The 20,778-nt window shown below is 36.0% G+C and overlaps 1 protein-coding gene and 1 long non-coding RNA gene across 4 annotated transcripts; one reads left to right on the forward strand and one right to left on the reverse strand.

Moving 5' to 3' along the window:
* Positions 1–137: 137 nt before the first annotated feature.
* Positions 138–16,618, forward strand: Noc3 (Nucleolar complex protein 3). Its single transcript, XM_088270901.1, has 12 exons — positions 138–273; positions 1,285–1,556; positions 4,417–4,580; positions 5,062–5,303; positions 6,820–6,985; positions 8,057–8,391; positions 8,758–8,946; positions 9,304–9,485; positions 11,380–11,588; positions 14,013–14,194; positions 15,377–15,606; positions 16,346–16,618. The coding sequence occupies exons 1-12, from the start codon at positions 268–270 to the stop codon at positions 16,560–16,562; spliced, it is 2,394 nt and encodes a 797-aa protein (XP_088127027.1). The 5' UTR covers positions 138–267; the 3' UTR covers positions 16,563–16,618.
* Positions 15,584–20,656, reverse strand: LOC148302896 (uncharacterized). Of its 3 annotated transcripts, XR_015838563.1 has the most exons (6): positions 20,587–20,656; positions 20,299–20,501; positions 19,907–20,099; positions 18,755–18,913; positions 17,470–17,604; positions 15,690–15,719 (listed from the first exon to the last, which is right to left on the reverse strand). It is a non-coding gene; the product is annotated as an uncharacterized LOC148302896 (long non-coding RNA). The 3 variants fall into 3 exon arrangements; XR_015838564.1 differs by lacking the exon at positions 17,470–17,604 and having other exon boundaries at positions 15,584–15,719; XR_015838562.1 differs by lacking the exon at positions 15,690–15,719 and having other exon boundaries at positions 16,628–17,604.
* Between the last annotated feature and the right edge of the window lie 122 nt (positions 20,657–20,778).

A 20,778-nucleotide genomic window follows, 5' to 3' on the forward strand; every position in this document is an offset into this window, starting at 1 on the left:
AGTATCTACCTCAAAGCGCAAATAGAAAACCCTAGACACTGGCTGAAACAACATAATGATGGAGGGCTATATAAACGAGAAGAAGAAGTAGAACCTACTTATTAATAACGACCTAAAGATCTATGGAATAAAATGTCAATCGGCTGTCAAATTCACGCATGGAAAAAATATTACAAATATTCTTAACCAAACTTTATTTAATGTTTCCTGATAATCGCAGTTAGAGTTTATTTATTACAGAAGAAAAATTAAGGATAAAATTTCACAATGGTGGTGAGTGATCACTCTTTAAATAATATGTTGATTGTCAAGCGGAATATCTATATTCTTAATATGTTTATGTTAGATGTTCGGATCTTAATGATAACTTACATCCGTATTATCAGCTTTTAATCTATATTTTTAAACTGCTTAACACAACAATCACGCCCTTTTATTGTTTCTCTTCATTATTTTAAATACACTTTATTTTGTAGTTTAGTCCTACAAGATTTTTTGTTAACACCGTACATAATGGAAAAACGATTTCAATTTCTGCAGATACAGAAATACTAAATCCGGGATTGAAGTCGTAATTTCATCTTAATCAAATTAGCTTCAACTGTTTCCTTACTTCTTGACGTTTTTTAACCTTAGAGATGGTGACTATATCACCACTCGGGATAGAATTTGCATCTGGTAGGGTTATATTTTAAGAGTTGACAAGTAATACCCCATTTCAGATTTAATTAGCGGGAAAAGGGAGATTTTTTTATAGAATTATTTAAAAAAATATATTTTCTTCTAAAAATCACCACACCCTCAGTTTCTAACTGCTGGCGGAAGAGCATTTCATGCCATCGGTTCTGCAACAGCAAATGCACGCTTTCCAAATTTAATGCACTGATTGCAGACTGGGAAGATCATTTTACTGGGAAGATCATTGTCGGTTCCCAGCTGTCGATCCATCTCTTTAGTGGTCTGCCTTGCAGCGCAATGTGCGGGAGTCTGGATGGTTCAATTCTCCTCACACGCGCACATTATTGTCTCCTTCGTTGCCTTCCCCACCTAGCGACATCTTGGATCTCGCATATTTTCCTTATCCTGGCATTCCTTATTTTATCTCGTAGACTCTTGCCAGATATGCTTCCTAGAGTCTTCATTTCTGACACTCTGTCTCTACGGTGTCCGCTCTAGTTTGGATCCCATATGTCATGATGGATCGCACACAAGTTTTGTAAACATTGATTTCGCTGCCAATCTTCATCTCAGGATTTTTCCATATAATGTATTTGCAATTTACAGAAAAAAGGGAAAATGAAGGTTAGCAAGCTAAAGCACAGCAATCAAGTAATTACAAAATTGAAGAAGCAAGGTAAAATCAAAACGCAGAGGCACAGGAAAAGGAAGATCATTAATCGGCCACCCAAAGCTCTCCAGCCCGGAGGTTCGCAGCAGCAGTACAGCGACGATGAGTCCCTCCAGGGCTCCGATATGATGGACATGATGGAGGACGAGGATTTGGATTATCTAATGAAATCGGCGGGAAAAGTTCAAACTAATGGCTTTGAAAAAAGGTACGCAGAATTACTCTCTTATTTTCTACTTTTATATATTTTTTTTACAAAAATGTTAGTAATATTAGCACATGGGCAGTCTGAAAAGTTTCCGACCTCAACATGAAGATGGCACTCGTTGTCAATAAAAATTTGAGCATGTGTTTGGACATGTTTTAAAAGGTACTCATCAAAATTTCCACCACTTATTTTTTGACAGTTGTTTGAATGAGTCGCCGTGAGCGTTTTTTCAAAAATGTAAAAATTGTGTATCGAGCAGTCATTAAATATTTGTTTTTGAAAGGCAACACGTCTATGCAAATTAAAGACGAGTTAGACGCTGTGTACGGAGACTCTTTTCCATTATTTACCACTGTAAAATTTTGGGCAGCAGAATTTAAACGTGGACGTACCAGCTAAATGATTATGAACATTTGGGAAAGCCAAAAACTGCAACCACTGACCATAAAATTGCTCAAGTTTATCAAACGGTGTTGGAAACCCGTCAGATTAAGGTTAAAAATATAGCAGAGTCTATGAAGATGTCGAAAAAACGTGTTTGTTGCATACTTAATCAAGATTTAGGGATGAGAATGCTGTCCGCGCGGTGGCTGCCGCGTTTGCTCACTCCGGACCAAAAACACGTTCCAATGAATGTTTGCACCGCTCTGTTGACGCAATTTAGGCGCAACGGGTCAGACTTTTTGGCACCAAATAATAACTGTAGATGAAATTGGATACACCATGCTACTCCAAAACAAAAATACAGTACAAACAGTGGACTGCGAAGGGGGTATCGGCCCCAAAAAGGCAAAAACTGTTCTTCCGGCTGGGAAAGTGATGGCGACTGTTTTCTGGGATAGTCAAGGAGTTATTTTCATAGATTACCTAGAAAAAGAATAAAAACTATTACAGGAGCATACTTTGCATCATTACTCGATAAGTTGAATACAGAAGTTACGGAAAAATGGCCACATTTGCAGAAGAAAAAAATTATGTTTCATCAAGAAAATGCGCCTTCTCACACCTTGCTTGCTATGGCAAAAATTCACAAATTACGATTTGAATTACTTGACCACCCTCCTTACTCACCAGATCTAGCCCCGAGCGACTTTTCTTTGTTCTCTAAGCTAAAAATTACGCTCGGAGGACTGAGATTTTCATCGAATAAGGAGGCCATCACCTTCGAAAATGACTATTTTGCAGGGAAAGACGCCAACTACTATTTGGACGGGTTGAAGAGATGTGAGCATCGCTGGGAGAAGTGTATATATGTAAAAGGTGTTTATGTAGAAAAATAAAAATAAATTTGATGAAAAAACCCTTGGATCATTGTTAGGTCTGAAACTTTTCAGACAACCCTCGTATATAACCACTCACCGAGATTTTTATGTCTACCGGTTTCGAGACTTACCCGTCTCTTCGTCAGGACAATCACTACCACAGCATGCAAACAATAGCACACGTCACAACCATAGCACTATTCACACACTTACAACTACGTAGTTGTAAGCATAAAAGACGGGTACGTCTCGAAACCGGTAGACGTAAAAATCTCGGTGAGTGGTTATATACTAATTTTATTAACATTTTTGTAAAAAAATCATCATCATCATCTTCTAAAGGCAGCGCCTTGTTGTGTCAGCCACTTGTCTCTGTCAGTCGCCATCCTCTTGAGCTGCGAATAGGAGGAGACGTCCATGAGCCGCTTCAAATCCTGGAAGTATGAAGTTCTTGGGCGGCCTCTTGTTCGTTTTCCCAAGATTCTTCCTTCGAAGATGTTGCTAAGAAAGGTGCTATGTCTAATTGAGTGCCCTATTAGCTTGGCCTTCCTCTTCAAAATATGATTTATAAGCTCTCTTCTTTCTTTTACGTCCTGCAACACCTTTTCGTTGGACTTCCTTACGACCCATGATGTTTTGGTCATCTTCCTCCAAACCCACATCTCAAATGCTTCGAGCCGGTCTTTTTCGTACTTTTGGATGGTCCAGGTTTCACACCCATACAGCAAAACACTCCAAACAAAAGCCTTTATGAATCCGTTTCTTACTTCAATTTTTAAATGTTTGTTTGATAGGAGGCTGTACTTAAAAAAATAAATAAGTAAAAATGACTAACCACAAAGTAAATGCTTTAAATATTAATAATATTGAGAATAAAAAAAATTCATCATTAATAATAAACAAAACCATATCACAGAGTACTAAATATTATTGCTTAAAATGCAAAATGCAAAATGCAATACAAATTGAATTTCAAAAATAAAATAAAATACAATTGGCCGTTGAATATTTAAAAGCATTTTTTTCTGGATCGAGTTAAAATAATTAATATGCCAATACACACCATGACAGATTAAAAATTCCTAGGTAGGTACTGGTAAAAAAAATATCAATTACTTATCAATATACCAGCTCCTAGATAAATATATGTTACCATTTAAAAAAAATCCAATTTGAAGTTAATATGTAGTATATAACTCGTATAGGTTTTGAATCCAAGAAACATCATTGCCATTTATATTAATAATAATAATATGGGTAGGACAATCACTAACATAGCATGCAAACAATACTACCCTTCACCACCATAGCACCATTTACACACTCAAAACTGCACAAAATGTCTAACACATGCGATTTTTGGTCGACCCGAAGACCAACATGCACTAGAGTTTTCAATACAGACATGCGTTACGAGCCGAGGTTAAACGTACATGGTGGTGAAGGGTAGTATTGTTTGTATGCTGTGTTAGTGATTGTCCTGACGAAGAGACGGATACGTCTCGAAACCGGTAGACGTAAAAATCTCGGTGAGTGGTTATATACTAATTTTATTAACATTTTTGTAAAAAAATGAATTGTTTGATTGCATCTACCAGGAAATTAGGAAAGAAAAGGAAAGCTGAGGATGCAGATGAAGAAGAAGAATTAGAAGTCGGGTATGAGAAGATAGATAGACCTATTGTTCTGAATAAGAAGAGAAAACAGCTACTACCCATTAAAACTAAATTTGGATTTCAAACACGTGAACTTGATGATGAAGGTAAATATTTTTTTTTATATAATCCAAGCGAAGCAGTATTTCTGTCCGCCTCTGTGGGTGAAATGTTAAAAATCCTTGTTCACAAATCTGGGTTTTTCCACTTAGGAGTTATTTTTACATTTTTGACATATCAACATAAATGAAGAAGCATATGGGAGTCGCTTGACGCTTTTTATTGGAATTTATTGGAAATTCTTTTATAGATGTCCAAATTTTATCTTTTAATTTTATTTTTGAAATTTGTCAAATATCCCTATTTTACAAGGCATCAGGTTTCTGCTGCCCATGATCTTCCCTGCTGATAATATGTCCGCAGTTCTTGTCCTAGAGAGCGCGGGCTCAACTCGGGGGGGGGGGGAGGGGGTCATGAAGAGAGCTAACAGCCTACAGAAGTAGCCTAGAGGGAAATTGCTAATTTGTTATGCTCATATAAGTATTATTGTTATTTTGATTATTTAAAATACACTTTGTCTTGTTATAGATAGGGAACCAAAACGTATTGCCAAGGGCTGGTCGGAAGATGAACAGATGGAAGATGAGTTGGAGATGGAGAATGGCGAATCTGCTGATGAAGTGATCGATAAAAACGAAGCTCCGTTGATTGATACCAGAAAACCTTTATCCACAGCGGAAATATTCGTTGCACGGCATGAGGAACTGCAGAATAAAAAGTTTAAAATCGGAGTGCTCTGTTCTGGGATCTTGGAGAATCCCGAAAATAAGGTTGTTTTCATAATTTCTCACTCACCTCACACGCACACCACACATCTATCTCTTCTTCTTCTATGCGTGTCATGTCAGGTTTCACTGACGTTGATTATCACTTGAGATTAATTGTCCTTGTCTCGGGTAGCTTCAAGCAGCGCCTATATGGTTCTGATCCCCATCCAATCTCTGTTCCAGAGCCAGGAGATCTGCCCACACCTCGTTAATATTCCATTTTGCCTTTCACAATACATTATATTGAATATCAAAGAAATAAAAGTGAAAAATATGTATCCAAAATTACAAATTAAGTAAATTGTAAATTATTACACTGGTATATTGATAATAGCCATTTTTACTGATTTAAAACATGAAACGTGTGCTTTAATTGACAGATAAAGAAAGAGAAGATTATATCCAAGTTATACTCTTAATAAACATATACATTGAAACCTCTTATAACGAGCATATTTATTCCAGAATCTTACTTGTTAAGTGAAACATTTGTTTTTACGGTCGGGAGCCGAGCTCACAAGTGAATGTCGTGAACAAGGGACTTGCTTTTTTTTTATTTCTTATTTTTATTTATTTCTTAAGTTAGCTTATATTAAACTAATATAAACTATTATATACATTTACATAATCTTTATATATTTACATTTCCTTACAGTAACTTAGACATTTATTTTTAAATTCTTTCAGACACTTTTCATTCTTCATACATTCAGGCATCTCATCATACATTTTTAAACCCTTATACATCGAGCAATTTTGCGACTCAGCTCTTTTCAATAATGGTAGTCTTATTTTATCCTTTTGTCTAGTAGCATATTCATGACAATTTTTGTTTAAGACAACTTTATCCTTAAAATATTTTGGTAATTTATCGTGAAAAAATTTATGTATAAATATCAACATATTAAATTTAAGTCTTCTTCTTATAGATAACCATTTTAGTTCATCTCTCATTTTTTTTACATTGCTATATTTATTTTTCTTAAGAACTATTCTCATCGCTTTATTTTGTATAATTTCTAGTTTATTTAAATTTCCTTCGTTTGCTAAAAATAATATTGTTGAGCAGTAATCTATATGTGGAAGAATGATTGTTTTGTAAATTAGTTCTGCAGTATCTTTATTTAATTTATTCCTTAATCTACTAAGGAAAAATATTTTTTTTGATATTTTTTTATTAACGTGTTCAAAATTTGCATTTAATGTCAATTTTGAATCTAGTATTATGCCCAAATATTTCATTTCATCAACCTTTTCTATGGTTGATGAAATCTTAATGAAATATCTCTATGAATGTGGTGAACAAGGGACTTGCTTTTTCTCTGTAACTCATATAAGAATTACTATTCTATTATTAAGTGGAATCTCTTATAACGAATTACTCGTTATAAGAGATTCCACTGTATTTGAAATAAAAATATAAATTATTTGAACATAAAATATTGTCATTTAGCTGGAGTATCTAAATTTAATTTACTAATGTTAGTTCGAGTAATTTGAAGTTATGTTTTCTTTAAAGACGGATAACTTTTTTGGACTCCTCAATTTCTTAGATGAAAAATCCAAAGCCGGAAACGAGAACCTACTCACCGTAAGAAAGTTGTCTGCCATCTCCTTATTAGAAGTGTTCAAGGATATTTTGCCAGATTACCAAATATCACAACAGGATTTCGGAGACACAAAATGTAAGTTTTCAATATTATAATTATCAGTAACACTCTCCCTATCATTCATCGTTCACTTTGTGTAATACCACTTTAAAAAAAAAAAAACAAATTCGTGACTACTGGCTTCGGAATAATCATTCCGTCAGGTCATTAAAATGAAATTGTTACGGTCTGACATTATACAAAAATAAAATTTTGAAAGAGAAAGAATATGAATGAATTACAATGGGAATATTTCATTTGGGAACCTAACCTAACGACATCTTCAAACTCGCATATTTCTCTTATCTAGTGTTCCTTTTATCCGTCTCCGTGGTGTAATGGTTAGCGTGTTTAGCTACCATGCTGGAGGTCCCGGGTTCAATTCCCAGGGGGGGTGAAAATAAATAATAGTGATTTTTCACTATAATATTTATTTAATACCACCCTGGACTGATCCCTGAAGCGCAATAGTGATCACCTTGCCTTCATGTAACTAACGATTAAGATTACACTGCGTCATGTAACGATCAAGATAACACTGCGTCAATACTGAAGATTACACTAGTCAATGCAGTGCCCTATGCACCATTGGGTGCGAATAAGGGCTTTAGAAGAAGTGTTCCTTGAGCTATCTATGTATCTAAGGAGAGAATATTTTCCATTTCTAAATCCAAGAATCTGTAGTGCACAACTCTTGCCTGCCGTCATATAAATATTGATCAAGTTAACACTGTATCGATTATGCACCATCTGATTGTGCGGATAGAGGTCAAAGAAGGAAAAAAAGTTGAAATGAAAACCTGCCGGGTACCACGATATGGACAATCACTCGGGAAAAACCTTGTCTGTCCTGGGCAGCACATCCAGCACCTCCAGCTCCTCCACACCTCTCATCTCGGTCCACTCTGGAATGTACCCAAGCCAGGAGAGTTGCTTTCTTCCAACCCCTCTGCGACCCTCGATCTTCCCTTTTATGACCAGCTGTAGGATGGCATACTTTTCACCTCTCATTATGTGACCAAAATACCAAGTTTTATGGAGCTTCATTGTTGTTCGACAACAATTCTCTCTGCATTTGCTCTATGTAAACTGTTCATATTTTTTCAGTAAAAAAGGATACATTGATACTCCATAAGTATGAGGCTTCTCTTCTCGCCCATTACAAGAGATACTTGCAGAGGTTGGAGAAAATGGCATCCATTCTTGTGAAGAAGAAAGGCGATGCTCGTAAGGTGGACGCTGGAAAGATGAAACTCGGCCATATAGCTGTTACCTGCCTTTGTGACTTACTCGTTTCCCATTCCTATTTCAACTACTCCTCAAATATCGGCCAAATGTTGGTTCCGTTCCTGAATAACAAGGACGCTTCCGTGAGAATTATTGTCAACGAATGCTTCAAAACCGTTTTCAAAGCCGATAAGAAAGGAGTGATATCTTTAATGGTAAGATAACAATTTTTTTTTTTTTTAAAAAGTACTTTATAATATGTTTTTGTCCGCCTCTGAAGTGTAATGGTCAGCACGCTCGCCTACCGTTCTGGCGGTTCCAGGGTTTGATTCCCAAGGGGGGGGGTCAGATAAATATAAAAGATTTTTCACGTTTATTCAATATTCCCCTGGACTGGTACTTGAAGCAGAGGGTTGATCACCTTTGCTTCGTGTGTTAACGATCAAGATAAAACTGCGTTTATATGATGCAGTGCCCTATGCACCATTGGGGTTCGGATAAGGGTTTGCACGAATGAATGAATTTGAATATGTCAAAATGAAATGTCTATGATTTATTGATACTTTTTTCTTTGTTTGTAGCTTGTTAGAAAAATAAACCAGCTGGTGAAAAATCAATCGAACGACGTACACTGCGAAGTATTGAATTGCCTCTTGTCACTCCGGATAAAGGATATCAATTTGGATGATGAAAAGAAACTAGAAATGAAACAAAAAAAGCAGATCTCTCACAAACAGAGGCTTATTAGTATGTCAAAGAAAGAGAGAAAGGTATATTTCATTAGTACTGCTTGTGATGCAATATCTCATAATACACTTAATACATAATACACAACTGCATAATAAGGGTGGTATAAACATAATTTTTAAATATTAACAATTCTATTGAATATAGCCCTTTTTGCTTCGCCTCTAAAAAATGTGTTATACATTTTTTAGAGGGCACGCTCGGCTACCGTTCTGGAGGTCCCGGGTTCGATTCCTAGGGGGGTTTCGAATAAATATAAGTGATTTTTTGTTAACGATCAAGATAACACTGCGTTTATATGAAGCGTGGCCTATGCACCATTGGGGTGCGGATAAAGGGTTGTTCTGTGAATTTTTTGATCACCCTGTGTTTGTTTATAGAGAAATAAAAAACTACAAGAGCTGGAAAAAGAGATGTTGGAAACTAAGGCTGAAGAAAATAAGCAAACTAAGCAGCAGAATCTTACGGAAATTGTTAAAGTTGTTTTTACAATTTATTTCCGGATTTTAAAAAGATCTCCAAATTCCAGACTTCTTGGAGCGACGCTGGAAGGCCTTTCCAAGTATGTATCCAAGCTCATTGAATAGTGATCACATTATTGGGTAATAAAGGCTGTTTCAGACTGTTTTTCGCTTTTGAAACTTAAAAATAAAATGTAATTTATATTTGAAGCTCTAACTTTGTGATTTTCCTTTGTTGATTTTCCTTAGCTTTGTTTTAAAATCACTATAAATATTTTATTATAACTTAATTATAATGTCTACCGGTTTCGTAGCTAACCGCTTCTTTATCAAGACTGATTAATACTAAAACACTATCTACTGAAACAATATTCAAAATATTTTGACGGTTAGGGAAAGAAGCTTAGGTAGATCTCAAGTGGCTTTATTTTTTTCGTGTTGATTGGCAGTCACAGTCAAAAGGGATCAGGGATGATGAGTGATTGGAAACATATTTAATAACGGACTTTTAGCAAAATCATTTACTTGTGTATTTATTAGTTGTAAATTATTATTGATTGCCTTTTTAATTTCTAATATTTCTCAGTAATTATAATTCTCAATGATTATTTTCTATTAAGTGATTGGCAAATTCAGAATAATTATTATTATTGAAGCATCTTGTATGCTCTTTACATCGGATGTTAAAATTTCAAGATGTTTTTCTCATATATAGGCTGGGGCACGATGAGCACTGTAAGGAAAAAAATCCTCATTTATTATGTTTATCGACTTTATCTATATTAATTCTTAATGATTTATTGAAACTATTATTAGTATAAAAGGCGGGTTTTAAATTTTTGGGGAGTGTATCTGAAATATTGTTAGCTAATTTTTTTATATATAACCATATCCGCTCCCTAGGTGGAGCTTATGGAGTCCACAAACTGTCTCCAGGCTTTTCTGTCAGCTGCCAGGTCCCTTGCATCCTCCCAAGTCAGATCCGCGTCCCGAAGTTCTGACGAGAACTGCCGACGAATTGTCAGCAGTGGTCGTCCTGGGCGGCGCGAACCTGATGCCTTGTAAAAGAGGCAAGCTTGATTAAGGCTCTCAGGAGGCATGCGGAGTACATGGCCAAGCCAACTGAATCGCCTTTTCTTGACGACAGTTGTGACCAAGATTTGCTGCGTCCTACGCCTTATCTCTTCATTCCTCACAAAGTCAAACCACCGCACGCCTAAGATTCTCCGCAATCACCTATTCTCAAAGCTTAGTACACGGCTGCTCTGGGCCCTTGCAAGGTGCCATGTTTCACAGCCGTATAAGAGACCAGGAGCAATGCAGGCATTGTATAGGCGGCATTTGGTTTTCACCGAGTATAAATCCGATCTCCAGACAGCCTTCATACTGTTAAATGCGGACCCAGCGAGTCCTAATCGCACTCCCAGTTCCTTTTTAAGGCTGCCATTTTCAGTCGCGTACACTCCCAAGTACTTGAAACTCTCGACCCTTTGGATGCGCTGGTTACTCAACATCAAGGGTTGTTGGGCATCTAGGCATGAACTGTTGCACAACACATGGGTTTTTGCAACATTTTTTAAATTTTTAAATTTTTTGCAATTTTTTTATCAACTTATAATATTCTTCTTCACTGTAAATTTTCATTTAAATCAGTTGGTTCACAAGAATATAAATATGTGTTTCTAATATTTGATTTTAGTTTTTTATTTAAAATATAATCGATTAGTTTACTATTGTAACCATTATTTATCGCGATTTGTTTAATATGTATGTAGTTGTAAGTTCTTTATTATAACTGTAAGGGGATAATAGAACATTAATTGATCTATGGATCATGGAGTGGAATGCGGAATGTTTACGTGTTAAGGGATGGTTAGAGGAATTATGTATTATTGTATCTGTATACGTTGGTTTGCGCTAGATGTCAAATTCTATTTTTTTGTTAACTATAGTTAACTTGAGTCACTTGGACGTTAACACATGTATTTTTTTCAGATTTGCCCATGTCATGAATTTGGAGTACTTCTCTGATCTAGTTAATTTATTGGATAAGCTCCTGGAAGATGAAGACCTCGGTTACAGGGAACAACTTCACTGCGTCGAAACTGTCTTCACCATTCTCTCCGGACAGGGGGACATCCTGAATATTGATCCGTCCAGATTTTATTCTCACTTGTACAGGAATCTGCTCAAAATCCACGCTGGTAAGTAGATTGATAACAACGACATTTTGACTGTGTCCAAATACTTGTTCACAAATATGGATTATCTCCAATGGATCATTGTCAGACAGGAGGAATATCTAATTTAACATACTCAACCTATGAAGGATTGTATGAGACTCGTTTTGTGTGTATCAATATTTTCATTCATCATTTTCTTTTGGAAAATTCGCCTTCGTAAATACGTTGTTTTCGTAAGTTGGTAATGAATGAAGTCACAGGAACGATGAAAATGATAAACTTATTTTAATATCGGTAACATTGCTAAATTATTGACGGCTCTATTTGTTGATGTCGATGGTCTACCCTAACCCCCCCTCCCCTCATATTTGTATTACACAAATAGTAGTGTAGTGGTAAACAAACAATCCGCACTACTACTATAACAGCTCTAAAAACCATATGACGTCATAAAACGTTAGATGACGGAAATTTGATGACGTATGCGAACGCACGTTTTTTGTTTTATTCAAATATCGAATGTTTAAACCTTAATATATCCTTTTGTTCAATACAGATTTCAATAAGAATGTTATCAATAGTCTTGTGATTTTTCATATTAATTTATTAGCCAATAAACCAACATCGTGACAAAAATCTATTATAGGAGTTATTTCATATTATTTTTTAACATCTCAACATACGTTAAGAAGAATATGGAAGTCTGGGCATTTACGGGGTTAATAATCCGGGTTTTAGGATCTTGCATACATCGAGATAAAAATGTCTACTAAATAAAAGTCTTCCTCATCCCACCATAGATGGCTATTGTGTACTCGCACATACTGTGTTATGAGTTTGATCAATATATCTCTTTGTTTAAAAAAATTGAGTAGTGTGGTTGTCAATCATGGGTAGAATTCTACCAATTGGTGAATGTTACATGTGTGTAAAGTGATCACTTAAACCAATCTATGATGGTCGTAAGGCCCTTAAATTCTCAGACCATATTCTTCTTCATCTATGTTGAGTGTCAAAAAATAAGATTCATTATAAACTAACCATCACGATATAGACATCTAAAACATAGATGATGAAGAATATGGAAGTCTGGGTTATTACAGGGCTTATATTTTTAAGACCTGTCATAGGCTGATAAAGTGATCTCTTTTTACACACATATAACATTCACTATTCTACCACAGTAGTAAAATTTTTGGAACTCATACATATATCAACAATCTCATGTCACTTCATGATTGAGTTCACTGGTCGGTTGGCTTGAGAATCATGGGTAGAACGGTGAATGTTAAAGTGATCAAGTGATCTGGTTAAGTAACCAGCCTATGACTAGTCATAAGCCCTGTTAATCCCCAGACATCTACATTTTACACTAAATTATCAATTGAATCCCAGAATGTGGGGACAAAGATTTGAACTCACTTAAAATATTGTGTTTTACATTTTGTTTGTGATTTATATTTGACCACATACGTTTACACATTTCGGACTGGTGTTTTTCACACGTGCGGACCGCTGGCGATGGGATTTGATAATTATGTACCCATAGTTAAGACCTTAACAAATATATTGGTACATAATATTCATATAAAAACATTACATATGTATTTTATTCATTTCTGATTTTTAAATGAGGCCTAAGGTAAAAATACCCTTCCCGTCCTTAAGCATCAATCGACCGAACGGATAAAAACACTTTTTCCATCTGAAGTGTGTTTCCTGACTTGTAATGGATCATTTGCCCAATTATTGGTTCTTCTTCTCCGTCTTATTCCTCATTACTGAGGGTTGTGACCCTTGGGAAGCAATGACTCTTCTCCGGTTATCCCTTGACTGCGCTGCACGTAGCGCTCCAACCACCGAGGTGCCTGCTGCTGCCTTAATTTGGTCGGTCCATCGTGTAGGGCATGGGTGGCCAACCTTTTCAGCAGCCGGGCCAGTTTTTAAAAATGACATTTTACAGCGGGCCGTAAAATAAAATTTCTTCTATTATTCAAAGCAAAGCAATTTTAAAAAAAAAATTATTTTAAGATACAATGAAAATAAGAATCAAACATATTTATTAAATTAGAGTTAGGCAATACGAAAAATAATCAGAAAACTTATCAGTTTTTCTGTTACTCTTATCTTGTTTGGTCCAACGTCTTTACTACTTGACGCCATTATATGGGTCTTGAAATTATCACGATAGTGAAATACTTCCATATACGGGATATCATACGAACTATGCACGATAGATTGTTCTTTTGGTGGTTTTATGTATACTTAAAGGAAAAATATGTGAAATGCTCCGCGGGCCGTAAGTCGACACCCGGTAGGCCGCGGGTTGGCCACCCTTGGTGTAGGGGATCTCCCTCTCCCTCTCTTCCCCTCCAGGCTACCGATTGAATACAGTGGCTGAAGTATGTTTAGGAAATGCTGCAATGTATGTTTTGTTCGTTTCAGGTAAGAATCACTCTGATCTCATTATTATATTGAGAGCCGTGACGAGTGTGTTGATCAAGAGGAGGAAGAAAGTTTCTCAGCAAATATTGCTGGCGTTCTTAAAGCGCATCGGGACCCTCAGTACACAGGTCCTGCACAATGGGACACTCGGATGTCTAGGAATAATCAAAACAGTTATGCAGGTAACATATTTTGATTGGCTATAGCACAATTAAGGCGTAGGACGCAGCAGGACACCGAGTTTCTCCAGGGTATGCTTGGCTACAATAGTTTAGAGACTAGAAGGAATGTGTATTTGATTACGCATTTTTATCCATTGTTGTGCGGTATGATCGATAATCCTGAAATTATCCATAACATTGGTCTGTATGTTCCCGATAGTTACCTAAGACAGCGTCGACATAGATTGTTTCACATTCCTATACACAGGACCAACCTGCCGATGGTTATGCCTGTAGAAAGAGCTACCGCTATGTTGAACAATATCTCATTGGATATTGATCCGTTCCATGTGTCTGAAGGAGTTTTCCGAAGCGGGATTCTTCTACACCTTTAGCAATAGTATTCTTGCTTATTTTCAATTTTTGTTAATGTATACAATTTAAATTTAAGTTTATAATGTGTATATTAACTATAAATAAATAAATTGAATTGAAAAGCAAATCATGGTCACAACTGTCGTTAAGAAAAGGCGATTCAGTTGGCTTGGCCATGTACTCCGCATGCCTGAGAGCCGCCATCAAGCTCTCTTTTACAAGGCATCGGGTTTGCGCCGCCCAGGAAGACCACTGCTGACAATTTGTCCGCAGTTCTTGCCGAATTCTTGTCTTGAATTTCGGGATGCGATTTCTTGAATGTTTTTCGCAGATACTTTGTGGCACATTGTATAAACTTTATAAAATAAAACAACTTTGTTTTTAACCACATTTTTTTTCACCAACCGGTTTTGACAAGTACATGTTTAACCCTGATGATGACAAGGTTCTTGTCGAAACCGGTTCAAGAAAATAATGTACTCATAAAAAAGTGGTTAGCATAAAGTTGTTTTATTTTATAAAGTTTATAAAATGTGCCACAAAGTATCTGCGAAAAACATTCAAGAAATCTTAATTTCTAAATAGTCACTAATCATTTATTCCTCTATACATCGTATGTCAACTGCTATAGTATAGGCAATTTTAAAAGCAACCACTCGTTGACAGGCGCCGTGGTTTTGTCAGGTGGACTTGAAATCCAGTGTTGTGGTTTTTCAAGGTTCTTGTCGAAACCGGTTGGAGAAAAAAAAAGTACCAATAAAAAAGTGGTTAAAAACAAAGTTGTTTATTTTATAAAGTAAATGAAACGACGGTTAAATATTTGCGCAGCAATCAAAACAGAGTGACATCCTTCTGGAGCTGGACCAAGAGCTGGGTTCGGGGCAGTACGACGCCGCGCTGATGGAGCCCGAGTACTGCAATGCGGCCGCCACCTCGCTGTATGAGCTGTCTATCCTCCGCAAGCACTTCCACCCCAGCGTGAGGCAGGTGGCGCTGCACATCATGCACGGCATACCCACCACCGGGGAGGGCAGTCTTCCACACGATATCGGCAAATTGTGAGTAGCTCTGACTAACTAACCATCACCGTAGAAAGTTTTATATTTTATATTCTGCTGTGTTAGTTTTGCGTAATCTTGTGTTTCAATCTTGTTAACCTTAATCCTATTTCCTAAAATGAGAATAAGAAATTAATCATCAGGAATAGAAATTAATCAAGCGCTCCAATCACCGAAGTGCCAGCTGCTGTCTTAACTTGATCGGTGGTAAATCTTCCTCTCCCTCTCTTCCCCTCCAAGCTTTCGATCACATCCAGTCATTCCAGGCTATCCTCATAGCAACGCGCAACATATCCAAAGAATTGAAAAATCCGTCGTGTACAGACATTGGCTAGAGTCAAGTTAATTTACTATTAACACGTTGACTGTCACGGAAATTTTCAGAACTCCAGTCTAAAAAGCCTATTTCATTTAATCATATTATACAAAAGCTTTAATGATAGTACATAATTATATTTTCTGTTCATTTATTAATAGATTTTCTGTTTATGTAAGCCAGCATTGATTTTTTGTTCTCTTCTCATGCGCCATCTAAACATATTAGCACTGATGGAACTCTATTGTACTAGGAATTTTATTGTAGCTGCACGTATATGGCAAGTAAACGCAGTGCGAGATAACTCGTATTCGGAGTTAGGACGCCAAGAACGCAATCTACAAATTATCTCATAGTTTCTCCCATACACCATTCTGTGTAAAAATAAGAGTCCCTTATTTTTTTGTGCAATTTTTATTTTAGATCTGGCGAGCAGCTGTTTGAGTCGTACAACGGTTCCCAGATGGCGTTCAAACCCTCCATTCCGGTTCCCAAGAAGGTCCAGCCCAAGTCTCGCCCCACCAGACACTCCTTCACTCATCCCAACTTTGAGGAATACTGCAAAGTGACTGCTAATAAACCTTCACATGGCTCCTTCAACTTCCAGAAGAAATTTGTGTACACCGGCAAACCATTTTAGATTATAATATACGTATTATGTATTTTTTTTAATCCATGAATAAAACACCTGACATCATTTGAAAATTATTTATTTTTACAAATTGGCCCCTTGACTGAATTGAATTGAAGTGGTACATCATGAGTAGTCCAGTTTAGTGGTGTGTTTAGACTGCTACTTAGTGATATCGATATCACCATGTCAAGATACTAGTATACGCTTCCTGTTACCAGATACTAGCCTGCTAACCAGACTCGTTCATGCTCCTCGTATCTCGTACACCGCCTTGGTACGCGATACCCAAAATTATTTAATATCGCAATATCTGTGATACTTCATATCTCCGCGTATTTCCGAACCCGGTGAGTCCTGAGCCGAGTGATATTTAACACGCCATGACTGACATCGACATGTGTATTTGTCTCTTTTCATCATCACAATGCAAAACGACTGACCGGCAAGTCATTGATAAGCTAAAATTAGTTTTATGTTTTATGAGTGACAATGTTATCGCTGGTTATATTGGTTTGAAACAGATTTGTGAGATTCGACTAGTGGCTAGTGCCTAGTATATAGTACGTATTACAGCTCCATACAAGTATCTTGATATAATGATCTCTTGACGTATCATAGTATTTGTACCTGTGACTGATAGACTAGGGACACCTTTAGTCCAGTTGCCAATCACATTAATTTAAAAAAAAAAAATTTTAGCTCATTGCGCCAATCGGTAGAATATTAAAAATACTTATGTCCATATTTAACAAAATCGAATAGAAAAATCAATACTCTTGCAAAACTGGCTATGCTGATCGACTGTTCACTTTCTAAAATCTCTCAAAAAAGCTGAAATCGGTAGAAGATTTAATGTTCTACCCATTGCCGCCATTGGCTAAAAAAAAAAAAATTTTACACAAAGTGTTGTTACCGACATTATCACACTGGTCAATTTATTTTGAGAAGAATCTGAAATTCTAAACACATCCGTAAAACTGGTAAAGGCACTTGAAGAAGCTGCTATGGTGTTGGTGAACAGTGTTATTCTAATAGTGCCATGGTTGCCCTGAAAAGGGACAAGTTTATTTAGAAACGGATGGATAAAAGAGTCAGTAAGTAATTATATAATGTAGTAGAAGCCGGACATAACGCGTCTTTGATAATGCTTATTCGGATATACCCGAGGTCTTTTTTTTTTTGCCAATTTTTGTTTTATCTGCCTTACCTTTGCGTTTGGGTTTATTAAAAAAAAGTAGGTTAACAATCATCAGGAAACCTCTCATAATGATCAAAAAAATGTGAAAAAGTTGCTCCCTTAACTAGTGACATTTCGCATAACAAGTTACAGACAAAAGGCAAGTCCCATTTTCACGGCATTCCTTTGTGAGCCGGGACTTTCGCGACAGTTAAAACAAAAAATGCTTCGCGTAACGAGTAAGGTTCTGATAAGAGTAACAAATTATGCTCGTTATGAGAGGTTCCACTGTCCTTATTTACAATGAATCAGGCAATTTTTTAAATCAAAAGACCCATTGCAAGTCAGAGGTTCTCAACATAAAATTTCACGGGATAATTGTTTATAATAATAGTTTATTGAATATTTTTACAAATATATTTTGTATTGAGGGTAATAAATCAATCATTATAATCCGGACAGGACATATTCTGCAAATGAAGTAGTCAGCAATATTGACCTCGAAATACTAAATGTGTCGTATGACGTATTGGTATGCATAGGGTGAGTAGGAAAAATTTGACGTATCATCAACGTTTCTGTGTATATATTTTTTTTGTAGCTGAATGTATGGGATACAGTTTGTTACGTTCGAACAATAACAGTATGGATCAGGGTAAGAAGAAGATCATATAACCTGAGTTAGGTTACTCCGCCTTCATGCCTGCGTTATAAACAACTTCCACTGCAGTATACATTTTTAAAATGTTTGATCACATAGTAAATCCTTAATATCCATAGAGCGTTTGTGCACTACACGGAATTTTACCGTCTGGCAGTCCGGTTTTGAAAAATAAAAGCGACTGACAATTTAGAGTGATCGAATTTACGCCCACCGTGATCACGCACCGATCCGAGAATAGAAAGACAAAAGCACAAGCCAATCCAAGCTGATCATCCGTTTATTCTTCTAACTGAAGTGCCAGACGGCAAATTCCGTGTAGTGCACAAACGCCCATAGGCACCTCATGTATTTCATTACATTTCTTGTTTAGACTGATGATCCTTAAGTCGAGTTTGGATTACTGAAGAAATGGTTGTAGATTTTTCTCCACTTGATCAACAAAAAATGGAAAATCTGGATCCATGATGCAAACCTTTAGAAAATTGATGAAATCAAAGTTCTGAGGAAACAGAGTACCTGAAATTAAATAAAAATTAGTGCAGAAGAGCGTAATTGCCACTCTGCAAAGAAATTTTAAATGAAAATTTATTTAACAGCTATGTAAAAGGGTATTTTCACTCAGAAAGGATACCAGATTTTAACAAAACAAATTATAAAGGATTTTGTCTTACATTACAGGTCAGCTCCTCACGTTAATACAATTTCCATTAGTCTTAGCGGAAATTACTATTAAACAAAATGGAGTATGTTTTATGGAAATATTTATTTCCAATCATATTTCATATTTGATTGAAATGGCATTATCAGGCCATGAGGAAGCCATATTACAAATCTACTGAAGAATTTTGGCAGTAACTTTTAACCCTTTCCACTCTGACCATTTTTTCTCATAACTGATAAAAAAAATGCGACGTTTGTCTACCATTAAAATAAATATTTTGGTTCCCTAATTTTGGGACACGTTCTGGCAATTCTTTGGTGATAAAGAAATCAGTGATTAAAGTTATACCTGCGCCGGGCCAGACATTGTGGCCCACGGAGCTGCCTACTAGAATCATACGGGCCAGAATGTCTGGCCTACAGAGGGCCTAAGAGTTAAAGGAAAGCAGTATGTTTCATATAAATTTACAGTTCCTGCTGGCATTCTATTCATTCTGTCTACCCCTGCAGTGAAGCGGGGTGATGGTTAGTTAGCATTTTCATAATAACCGGTTAGCAAGGCTTGGTTTGGATTTCTAATAGGCGGTCTTTCATCTGTAACTGCCTACCAACACTAAAAATAGCCACTTGATATTCCTAGCCAAGCTCTAATGTTTTGAAAAATTGTGTTTTTTCTTCCTTGTGAAAGTGTTTTTTTAAATGCGTTTTTTACTACCTTATCTTTAACCGGCTTTTGCATTATCCGACTCCGGGTCGGTCCCGATAAGACTAGTTAAGAAAGCGTCTACTATACATGTAACCTAATCTTATAAAAACTAGTGTGGTTAAAAATAAAACTATAACTCTTACTAATGCTAACTTCGGAACATTTTCTCTTCATTTCTTCTTTAAACATATCCTGGAAAGTTTTGTAGTTTGCCAATGAACTTTGCAAATCATCTATGACATTTTTGACCGGACAATGGACATGCAGGATTTCAATTAATTTTGTTATCTCTTCCTTCGCACATGAAAACATCATTTTTACTTTTCGGCTCAGCCCCTGCATAAAACAATCAATAAAAATCCTCTTCTTTTGGTCTTTGTCTACACTCAAGTGATACATATGGCACCGCATCGAAAATACCCGGGATTAGTTAGTTTGTTGATTATATAAAGGCAGAGGAAAGCTGCATTAATAGAAATACAAATAAATATCGGCACATTTTTTTCCACAGCACAACATAATTCAAATTTCCTACCTTCTCTTCTTGACAAATGAGAAGAGTTTTCTCTTTAAGATATCCATGTTTGATATATTTAAGTTTAATTGTATCCAATACAAATTTCTCGGATACAATATGCATTTCGTCAAAATTTATTTTAAGTAAAATATTTTTTTTTGGTTCCCTTGTCCATTCATTTGTAAATCTTGCATATTTTTCAATAGGCCAAGTAAAATTATCTGAAAATATAAAACGATCATTGGGATGAATACAATTTAATGTATATCATGTAGTTTATAAATTATTATAAAAAAATAATCTTACTTCCTGACATTGCAGGTGTATTTTTTTTTAACTTGAAGTTTATTTTTGTAATTTTTTTAGTTAGATTTCCCTCTTTTTTATATTTGAATTTGAGTGTTGCTATCTAAATATTATTTTACAGATAAGATGTAACTTACTTAGATTGTAAGGATAGTGCTAATGAGGATTTATCAGATCGAAATTCAATAAAAA

This window comes from Brachycentrus maculatus, unplaced genomic scaffold (genome assembly GCF_059751285.1).
Source record: "Brachycentrus maculatus isolate JH-2025_06_01 unplaced genomic scaffold, ASM5975128v1 h1tg000400l, whole genome shotgun sequence".
NCBI lineage: Eukaryota > Metazoa > Arthropoda > Insecta > Trichoptera > Brachycentridae > Brachycentrus > Brachycentrus maculatus.